This window comes from Lepus europaeus, chromosome 11 (genome assembly GCF_033115175.1).
Source record: "Lepus europaeus isolate LE1 chromosome 11, mLepTim1.pri, whole genome shotgun sequence".
Lineage (NCBI taxonomy): Eukaryota > Metazoa > Chordata > Mammalia > Lagomorpha > Leporidae > Lepus > Lepus europaeus.
In genome coordinates this window covers 15,505,351-15,515,715 of record NC_084837.1, presented here as the reverse complement: position 1 = coordinate 15,515,715, position 10,365 = coordinate 15,505,351, and the positions used below count along the sequence as shown (strand labels likewise).

General features: G+C 42.2%; 1 protein-coding gene across 1 annotated transcript in view; it reads left to right on the top strand.

The window, feature by feature from the left end:
* Positions 1–9,616: 9,616 nt before the first annotated feature.
* Positions 9,617–10,365, top strand: part of GABRB3 (gamma-aminobutyric acid type A receptor subunit beta3) — a 220,938-nt gene continuing 220,189 nt past the window's right edge. Inside the window, exons 1-3 of the mRNA XM_062204564.1 lie at positions 9,617–9,696; positions 9,827–9,918; positions 10,117–10,184. Coding sequence (XP_062060548.1) covers positions 9,617–9,696; positions 9,827–9,918; positions 10,117–10,184 — 240 coding nt within the window. The remainder of the gene's footprint in view (positions 9,697–9,826; positions 9,919–10,116; positions 10,185–10,365) is intronic.

Here is a 10,365-nt window from a genome sequence, read left to right as displayed (position 1 = left end):
CCATTCATATAACATTCTTGAATTATAGAGTCCAGATTATTGATATCCAGGCATTGGAAAGGGAAGAAGGTGGCTGTAGCTATAAAAAAGTAACATGCTGGATCTTTGTGATAAAACTGTTCTGCATTTTGACTCTTATGGTGGCCACACAAATATGCTCCTGCAGTTAAACTGAATAGAACTAACTACACATACACATAGAAACATATATACTCACACACACACAGAGTACATGGCCACTAAATTATGTACATGTAAAATCTGGAAAAACTACATGGGTTATATGGATTATAGCAATAGACATTCCCTGGTTTTGATACTAAATTATATTTATGGGAGATGAAAATAACCATTGGGAAAACTTCAGTGAAGAGTTAACCACAACCTAGGCAACATCTTTGTGAATTATCCATTCTAGATGTCTGACATGTGCTTGGTCATTTGCAAGGTAAATAGCTGTTCTTAGCATATTTTTCTATAATTATATAAAGTATTGGAGACAACTATAGTAGTAGTGGAAGTTAAGTTGATCTTCCATAATTTTCTTTGGTTCAGTATTTCTTGGTATTAAGACACTGGTTTATTAGGGAATATAGTATAAATTACTTGGAATGATATAAATTATCCTTAATTACCACAAGATAATGGAACAGTGTCTTTGTTCTAATATAATCAAAAGCCCAGGGAGCATGCTGCTTGTTTAACAATTCTTTATAATTGAAAAATTCTTCAATATACTCTAGCAAATGAAGATATAAAAACAAATAAGCAAGTAAATAAAAACTCAGAGTGGAATTCTTTATTAAAAATAATAAGGATAATCAATAAACACATTTCAATATGTTTTAAATATGATTATACACAGCTACAATTATAAAAATAGCAGATACAAATGTGGAAGTTTGGAAAATATGCTGTTTAAAATATTACTTTATAAAGTAATAAATATAATTCCATTATTGCTGGTGTTTATTTGAAAAATAGAAATTCAAACACTCTTAAGAAAGTGCAATGTATAAAATAGTATAAGAAACGCTCATAAAATCAATAATTTATAAGACTGAGGAAATAAAATAACTAGATCTGCTTTTATAAAAGCATAAATTGATTAAATTCTGTTAAACAAAAGCCCTCAGTTCTGATTCCAACTACACTATCCATGAGATACCCCTAATTCAAAGAAGTTATGAAAGATTGATGCAGAAATAATGAACAAATATGTAAGATAAATTCTAGTTATAATTGATTATTAATAATTGCTATTAATTATATAATCAATTATATAATTGATTATTAATAATAATTGCTATTAATAACAGGAAAAATAATACAAATAAGTGGAACAGCTTGTTTTTAATGATAGACACCATCAATTTGCTATGAAAGATCATAACACAATCAGTATGTTGAACATACTTAACATGGAAGACACAATGTTAAAACTCTTCAGGATGAAAGGAAAAAAATGGATGGTAATGTAAATGAATTAAAAAGTTAAACATTTCTCATATTTTTGCAAAAGTAGACATTTTAAAAACATGTGTCAATAAAAGGGCTAAACTTCTAATCAGACTTAAAGAGAAAGATAGAAAGCAAATCACAAATATTGGGAAATAAAGAAGTATAATTGCATATATCATAATCTATAAAATTATAAGATGGTATTTTAAACATTTCTATTAGTAAATTTAACACTTTGGATGAAATGGGTGCACTTTTTCAGATATGTAAGTTAGCAAAATTGTCACAAGGAGAAGTAGAAATGTAAATAGCCCAATCTTGCTAATGATTTTTTAAAATATATATTTATTCATTTGAAAGGTATCACAGAGAGAAGGGGAGAGAAAGAGAGAGAGAGAGAGAAGAGAGAGAATCTTCTATCTGCTGCTTTACTCCCCAGGTGGATGCAACCACCAGGACAGGACCAAGTCAAGGCCAGGAGCCAGGAGCTTCTTCAGGTCTCCCAGGTGGGAAGCAGGGGTCCAAGTACTTGTGACATTTTAAAGTACTTTTCCCAGACCATTAGCAGGGAGCTAGAGTGAAAGTGGAGCATGGGACTTGAACAGGCTCTCATATGGGATGCCAATGTCTCAGGCAGCAGCTTAATCTGTTATACCACTATGCTGGTCCCATCATATTTTATTTTTATTTTTTATTTATTCAGTTATTTTTTAAACTTTTATTTAATAAATATAAATTTCCAAAGTACAACTTTTGGATTATAACGGCTTTTTCCCCCCATAACCTTCCTCCCACCTGCAACCATCCCATCTCCCACTCCCTCTCCCATCCCATTCTTCATTAAGATTCATTTTCAATTATCTTTATATACAGAAGATCAACTTAGTATATACTAAGTAAAGATTTCGACAGACTGCACCCACACAGATACACAAAGTATAAAGTACTGTTTGAGTTCTAGTTATACCATTAATTCACATAGTACAACACAGAGATCCTACATGGGGAGTAAGTACACAGTGACTCCTGTTGTTGATTTAACAATGGACACTCTTATTTATGAAGTCAGTAATCACCCGAGGATCTTGTCATGAGCTGCCAATGCTATGGAAGCCTCTTGAGTTCTCCAACTCTGATCTTAGTTAGACAAGGCCATAGTCAAAGTGGAAGTTCTCTCCTCCCTTCAGAGAAAGGTACCTCCTTTGATGGCTTGTTCTTTCTTCTGGGATCTCACAGAGATCTTTCGTTTAGGTAATTTTTTTTTTTTTGGCCAGAGTGTCTTGGTTTCCATGCCTGAAATACTCTCATGGGCTTTTATTCCAATTCAATCCCATCAAGGTAGCATGTACCAATGCCATCTCACTAGTCAAAGTGATCAGTTTAAGTTCATAATTGATCATAATAATAGGATTAAGTGTCAAAGGAATCACATAAACAAGACTAGTGTCTGTTAATACTAACTGATAGAATGAAAAAGGAGAGAACAATCCAATATGGGAAGCAGGATACACAGCAGACTCATAGAATGGCAGATGTCCTAAACAGCACTCTGGCCTCAGAATCAGCCCTTAAGGCATTCGGATCTGGCTAAAAAGCCCATGAGAGTATTTCAGATATTTTATTTTTAAGAAAACTTGGAAGCCCAGATGGCTTCATTGATAAATTTTAGAAAATAGTTAAGAAAGAAGCAATAATAATCTTACACAAAATTTTTCAAAAATTAGAACAAGACTGTATGAAACCTCAATTTATGAGACTGGCATCCACTGATAGAGAAATACAGCAGAATAAGGCAACTTTATACTACTTTCATAAACCCAGATGCAAAACTTTTAATAATAACATTAGGAAACAAAATTCATCAGTCCATAAAAAATATAAGTAACATCATCAAGTGATCTTTATTCTAGAAGTACAAGGATTGCTTAAACTTGAAAAAATCAATGTAATTTACCATGTTAAAAGAATACAAAAGAAAATCCATCCGATTGACTCCCTAGATACTAAAAAATTACCCAAAAAACAAAAATTGACCAAATTGCATATAAAATATTATCTTTTAAAAAAGATTTATTTATTTATTTATTTGAAAGGCAGAGTCACAGAGAGGCAGAGAGAGAGAGAGAGAGAGAGAGAGGTCTTCTATCTGCTGGTTCAACCCCCAGATCGCTGCAATGGCCGGAGCTGTGCCAATCCGAAGCCAGGAGCCAGGAGCCTCTTCTTCCGGGTCTCCCACGTGGGTACAGGGACCCAAGGACTTGGTCCATCTTCTCCTGTTTTCCCAGGCCATAGCAGAATGTTGAATCGGAAGTGGAGCAGCCGGAATGGGAACCAGCTCCCGTATGATATGGCAGCACTGCAGGCAGTGGCTTTACCCACTATGCCATTGTGCCAGCTTCAAATATTCAATCTTGATAAAACTTTCCACAAAACTTGGAATAGAATAATTTACTTAATTTGGTAGAATTTCTTATACAATTTTTTTCTTAGTTTGAGACCATAATAACATTACAGAAAAGTTTTGTGAAATATTTTAGCATGTTTTTCAGTATATTTTTCATGCATATGAAGAGGCTTTCCTTTGCTATTACAATACAAGCATCAGGAGCAAGAAAAGGTTTTGTTGATTGCTACCATTCAACCTCTAGACTCCATTCAAGATCAGCTGCCTCACTGATACACTTTATAGCAAAACAGTTGAGTTCCAAATCTTGACTTCATATCTCTTTAGTTTCCTTCAGTTTGAAATCATTTGTCTTTCTGAACTTTGACAACCTTGGCACTGATTATTACAGGGCCTTTATGATGTAGGAGATTTTTCAATTTAGGTTTACTTAATGTTTCCTCATAATTAGATTCATGTTATGCATATTTTTAAAGGACTGCATGCAACTGATACAATTATTTTCTTATCATAGTATAGCATGGGGCATGTAACTTTGATGTACTTCATTATTTAAATTTGTTCATGTTGATCACTTGACTAAGGTAGTATCTGCCAGATACCATGTAAATTATACTCCCCCCTTAGTAATTAGAATGGGAAACATTTTAAAGCTATGTAAATATACCATTCAGGATCAGGCATTTAACTAACAGTGTGTACAAACTCCAAACTTCTTTCTGTTCTATGGGGCATAAAACATTTTTGGCAATCTTTGTTTTTAGACTCAAATTTTCCCTGAATCAGGCAGCAAAAATACATTCAAGCTAGATTTTGTGTCTTTTTGACAGATCCCCATAATTCTTCAAACATTTCTTTGCTCTGGCACAAGATGTTCTAGTCTCACCTTATACTTTCTGTGCCTGTCTCTTGAATCATCTATTTCTTTTTTTCAAGGATCTCTTGTTCTTTTCAACAGAAAATTATACCAAGTTAAGATCTGGGTGTAGAAAATGGTCATTGCTAATCGGCTACCACTGTTTCCAGATCCTTTGGATGGAGAGATGCAGAATACGTCTGCATGGGCAGGCACTTGATGTAAGTTAGGACACTACTTGGAATGCCCACATCCAAGAAGTAGTCCCAGCTTGTCTACTTCTTATCCAGTTTTCTACTAATGTGCACCTGGGAGGTAGGAAGCTATGATTCAAGTACTTGGGTCTCTGCCACCCACTTGAGAGACCTGGATTGAATTTCAGCCTCCTGGCTTCAGCCTGGCTCAGCCCTAGTTGCTGTGGGCATTTTGAAGAGTGAATCAGCAGATAGAAGGCCTCTTTTTGTCTGTATCTCTGCTTTAAAATAAAATTTAAATTAATTAATTCAAATAAAAAATTAAGAAAATTTTAAATTTTGAGGCAGTAAATATGGCTTAGAATATAAAATCTGCATCATAAAAGAAAAATGGAGAAATCAGATTTCACCTAAATTAAATTCTTTTTTTTTTCTTTTTAAATAACCACTGTTAAAGAAACAGACAGACCATAGACCAGGAGAAAAATATTCACATTATTTATATGTGATAAAAGATTTGTATATAATGAATTGCTATATCTCAATAAAAAACTAGAATACAATTTAAAATGGACAAAAGTCTTCTTAAAAAAGTAGATATTTGACAAATACACAAAGGAAATAAACTTACTTGGAAATAAAAATAAAAGGAAATAAAGTTGGTGAGATGGAGAGGATGTGAAACTACTATAATTCTCTCTGTGTATGTGTGTGTGTGTGTGTTAAAGATTTATTTATTTATTTGAATGGCCACAATGTCTGGAGCTGGATCCAAAGCCAGGATCCAGGAGCTTCTTCTGGGTGTCCCATGTGGGTGCAGGGGCCCAAGGACTTGGGCCATCTTTCAGTGCTTTCCCAGGCACATTAGCAGAGAGCTGGATTAGAAGTGGAGCAGCCAGGATTTGAACTGGCGCCCATATGGTCTGCTGATGCTGCAGGCCATGGCTTTACTCGTTAAGCCACAGCTCCAGCCCCACAACTCTAATTCTCATATGCTGCTGGTAAAATGTAAAATCTTCCAAGATCTATGGGATATTTTGATAGTTGCTTGTAGAGCTAAGCACGCACTCACTATAGGATCCATCCATTCCACTCCTAGGTATTTTCCCAAGAGAAATAAAATCATATGTATATAAAGACCTGCATATGACTCTATTTATAATAACTAAAACTAGAATTGTCCACCCATGGATGCATTGGTAAATTGTAAAAAAGCCATATAATAGAATGTCACCCAGTAATATAAAGGAGTGAAATACTAATCTGCAATAATGTGAGCAAATTCCAGAAACATTATTCTGACAGAGTGAAACAAGGTATAAAGTAACATATATTGTGTAATTCCACTCATTCGGAATGTCCAGACCACCAACATTTTAAACTCTGTGATGAGAAAATGTAAGGACTTGTCTGAAACTAGAAGCAGCTTGGAGGATGGGTCAGAGGGTCTTAAGGGAATTTGCAGGTGATGAAAAGACACATCACTTTATAAATTCATTTTATAAACTTTATAAGTTCATTTTATAAACTCGTTTAACTACACCTGTAACATTGTATTTCAAGTTGATTGAGTTGTTTTTTATTTATTTATTTTTCTATCTGAGAGGCACACACACAGAGAAAGTGAGAGAACTCTCATGTGTTGAATCACTCTCTAAATGGCCCCAAAGCTGAAAGCTGGAAACTCAGTCCAGGTCTCCTATGTGAGAGTCATCATTTACTGCCTCCCATGGTCTGCATTTGAAGAAATCTTGAATTGGGAGCCTGAGCTGGGACTTGAACCTAGGTATTCCAATAAGGAATGCAAGTATCTTAACTAACATCTTAACCACTAGGCCAAATGCCTTTCCCTGGAAATATTCCTGGTTTCAGGAATCCTGGCAAGAGTAGAAGGATGGGATATTTGGCGTTCAGGGATCACTGAGCTCTCACAGATGGCTGCCTCTACAGCAGGGAGAATGGGAGTTGCACTTACAGTCTAAATTGTGGATGTGGGCACGAAGCAGACAGTGGCCAGGATGAACAGAAGTACACCAGGGTCCAAGGCCCGATAGCCACACTCAGCTTGATCATCCCCATTTCCATTAACTATAGGTTCGCTCTTCGACTCTGCTTTCATATTTCAAAAAGCCTGCATTTTAGGTGAAACTCTCAATGACTCATTGGTTCCTATCTTAGGCTAGATTCTGCAGCAAACACTCCTGAGGCAAAATTTAATGTGAGCTCCTTTATTGGAGTGTGAAATACCAGTGAAAACAGGAATGGAAAAAGGGGATTGAGGCATCAAAAAGAAGCAGATTGGAGGGTTTGTTCCTAGAGAGCCCATTGCTGTGTATGAAGTATAACCGATGGATCCACTTGCCCAGAGCCATTGTTGAGAGGCCAATGATGCTATATGGTGGGACACTTAGGAAGCAAGAAAGGGAGACTATATTTTATCCACTGGATTCCATATTCCACTTTGTTTCACAACGGTGTGCCCCCATGGATTACGAACTTGCTGGGATTCAGATACACACGTGCAAGAACTAGCAGGTCTTCTCACATCCTCGGTCTTATCAGTTAAGCTGGAAGGCAGAAAGTGAGAGACAAACAATATAGGCCTGAGGTGAGTGGTCCCACATAAAGCTGACTTGAGCTTTTGCAGAATTTTACTGGGGCGATAAATAAAGCCCAGAGCCCCAGAGACAGGAGGAGGCCAAGGTCTGAGATCATTCACAGCTGGGTAACAGTAACATTTGTGATGTGGACTCTCAAGTCTTAAAACATGTAAAATAGTAGGAAGCGGGAAAATTCTTGCTATGCTGCGGTATTTATAACATGCTTTATTTTTATGTTTTACTATCTATTGCCATGATTCCCAGCAAGGAATTTCTCTAAAAGAAGTGCATGCAAACAGGAGAAATAGACTAACCCATGTAATCATTAGAGTGTGTGTGTGTGTGTGTGTGTGAAAGAGAGAGACAGAGAGAGAGAATGTATATCATTTTTCCAGATAATTCCATTGCACATTAACAGAATACTAAGTAGTTGTGAATAGACTTTTCCAGAAAATAATTAGGAAGCTATATTTATCTCTGAACTTTTCAGGTACTGCAGTCACATTTTCTGTTCCAAAAATAAAGTTGCTGATTTTTATAAAAGGCAAAGATACTTAAAATTAATGCACAGAAACATGCCAGTTTGAGAATAAAGGTCTAGATTTAGATATTTACCTGCATAAACTCTCATGAAAGAAAAGCTTTATAGGAAATAGTCAATACAGGGGAACAGTGATCTATTATTAACCATTCATTAAGCCCTGGAATGGCCTGGAGTCTACAGCACACAAGAATGAGCTTGATCTGTGGGTTTTGTTGGCTGACCACAGTGCGACCCTGTAGTCATCTTCATCAATATTGGAAGTCTGAGTTACAGAGAAACTTTGTTGGGGATAATTCACTAAAATATACCACCTGTGGCCAGGGGTGAGCAGGCATTCTTGAGGCCAGCAGTGGCGAAGGGCAAGATGAAACCCGGTGAGCCCGGTGTCTTTATGAGCTACTGCATCAGTTGTCATTCAGAGTCAAAGCATAAAAACCCGTCGCAGGGAAATCAAGGATCCTTATTTTACATTAAGAACATGGACAGCTCCGAGAGACACCAGGAAATTCCCATTTTCGCACCTCTGGAACGACAGCCAGGGTCCCCCAGTCAGCTTGGGATTTCAGTTTACAGATAGTAAGATGTGCATATTCAGTCCTCTCTACCATTCATTAATCGTATGAATGCTCAGGCTTCCCATGAAATTAGTCACGAGAGAGAGTGACAGGGATACTTTAAGAAACTGAATTTTTTTCTGACATGGTCATAATTTATAAATAAATAATCGGGCCGCCATGCAAGGGGCTGGAAGCTGGGTCAGGAGGGAAAGCCCGGGGGTGGGGGTGGGGGCGGGGATCCCCACGACGCCGGCTGAACGCACGGGTGACTGAGGGGGAGAGCGGTTCCCACCCAGGTTAGGCCCGAGGAGCAGCGCCATGTGCTCCCGGCTCCTGGCCCTGCTGTTGCCAGCCTGGCTCTCCTGCACCCGGGCGACCCGAGGCCCCGAGCCCCGCAGGTGAGGCAGGGGCTTCTCCCCCGGCTCCGCAGCCCCTCTCGCAGCCCCGCGGGCAGAGGCGCTCTAGGGAACCCACCGGCTCTCGGGCAGCGCCGCAGCTGAGCTGGGGTCGCAGGGAGGATGTCGGAAAAGGTGGGGGCCCGCGGGTAGCACTTCCCTCTCCGCCGCTGCCGGCGCCGCCAGTACCGCCTCGCCTGGCCCGCGCCGCGCAGCCGCGCTCCCTCTACTCGGGGCTCCGCCAGGCCTGCGCCTGCACCCCACGGTCCCCGCGCTCGGAGTCCAGTGCAGCGGCCCCTCGGGCGGCCGAGCGCGCCCAGGGCCCGGGCCGCGCCGGGGAAGGCAGGGTGCGCGGCCGGCTCCGCCCCCAGCTGCCCGGCCTCCTCCCCTCCCCCGGCTCCCGCGCCCGCGGCTCCTCCTCTCCCCGCGCCCGCTCCTCCTCCTCCTCGCCTCCCCCTCCCCCTCCGCCCTCCTCCGCTCCGGGCCAGCGCGGCGGCGGCGGCGGCGGCGGCGGCGGCGGCGGCGGCAGCAGCAGGAGCAGCCCCGGCTGCGGGTCGCGACGGCGGCGGGGCGCCCCCTCCCCCGTGCCGGGGCGCGGCGGAGGGATGTGGGGCTTTGCAGGAGGAAGGCTTTTCGGTATCTTCTCGGCCCCGGTGCTGGTGGCGGTGGTGTGCTGCGCCCAGAGGTAGGGGCGCGGGTGGGTGGACGGAAAGCGGGCCGGGCGGCGGGCAGAGCGCACGGGGTGCGCGCCGGGCGCTGGCGGGTGAGCGGCCGGCTGACCCTGCTTTCCGTAACCCCCCACCCCGTGCCCGCAGCGTGAACGATCCCGGAAACATGTCCTTTGTGAAGGAGACGGTGGACAAGCTGTTGAAAGGCTACGACATTCGCCTGAGACCCGACTTCGGGGGTAAGTGGGATGCGCGCGGCCGCTGCGGGAAGCGCGACCCGCCGAGCTGGCGGCCTGGGTGGAGGAGGGAGGCGGGGGCCGCCTCCGCTGAGCTGCGGCGGGGTGGGGGGCGGGGGTGGTTCTACACCTGCGCCCCTCAGGGCCACCCGCGCCTCACGCCGGAGCGCGGCTCATCTCCGTGTGGTGCTCTTCCCGCAGGTCCCCCGGTCTGCGTGGGGATGAACATCGACATCGCCAGCATCGACATGGTTTCCGAAGTCAACATGGTGAGTGAGTGCCCGCCCTCCCCGGGGCTGTCCCCAAGCCCCTACCCGCTTGTCTGGGCCCACAGGCGTCCACGGCACTGGGCCGAAGGCCTCCCGGGCCGGGCCGAGCTTCCCGGGGCCCACCGAGGGGGCCGCGCTCTCTCCAGCCGGCCGAGCGCTGGCGGGGCGTCGTGGGCGTCCG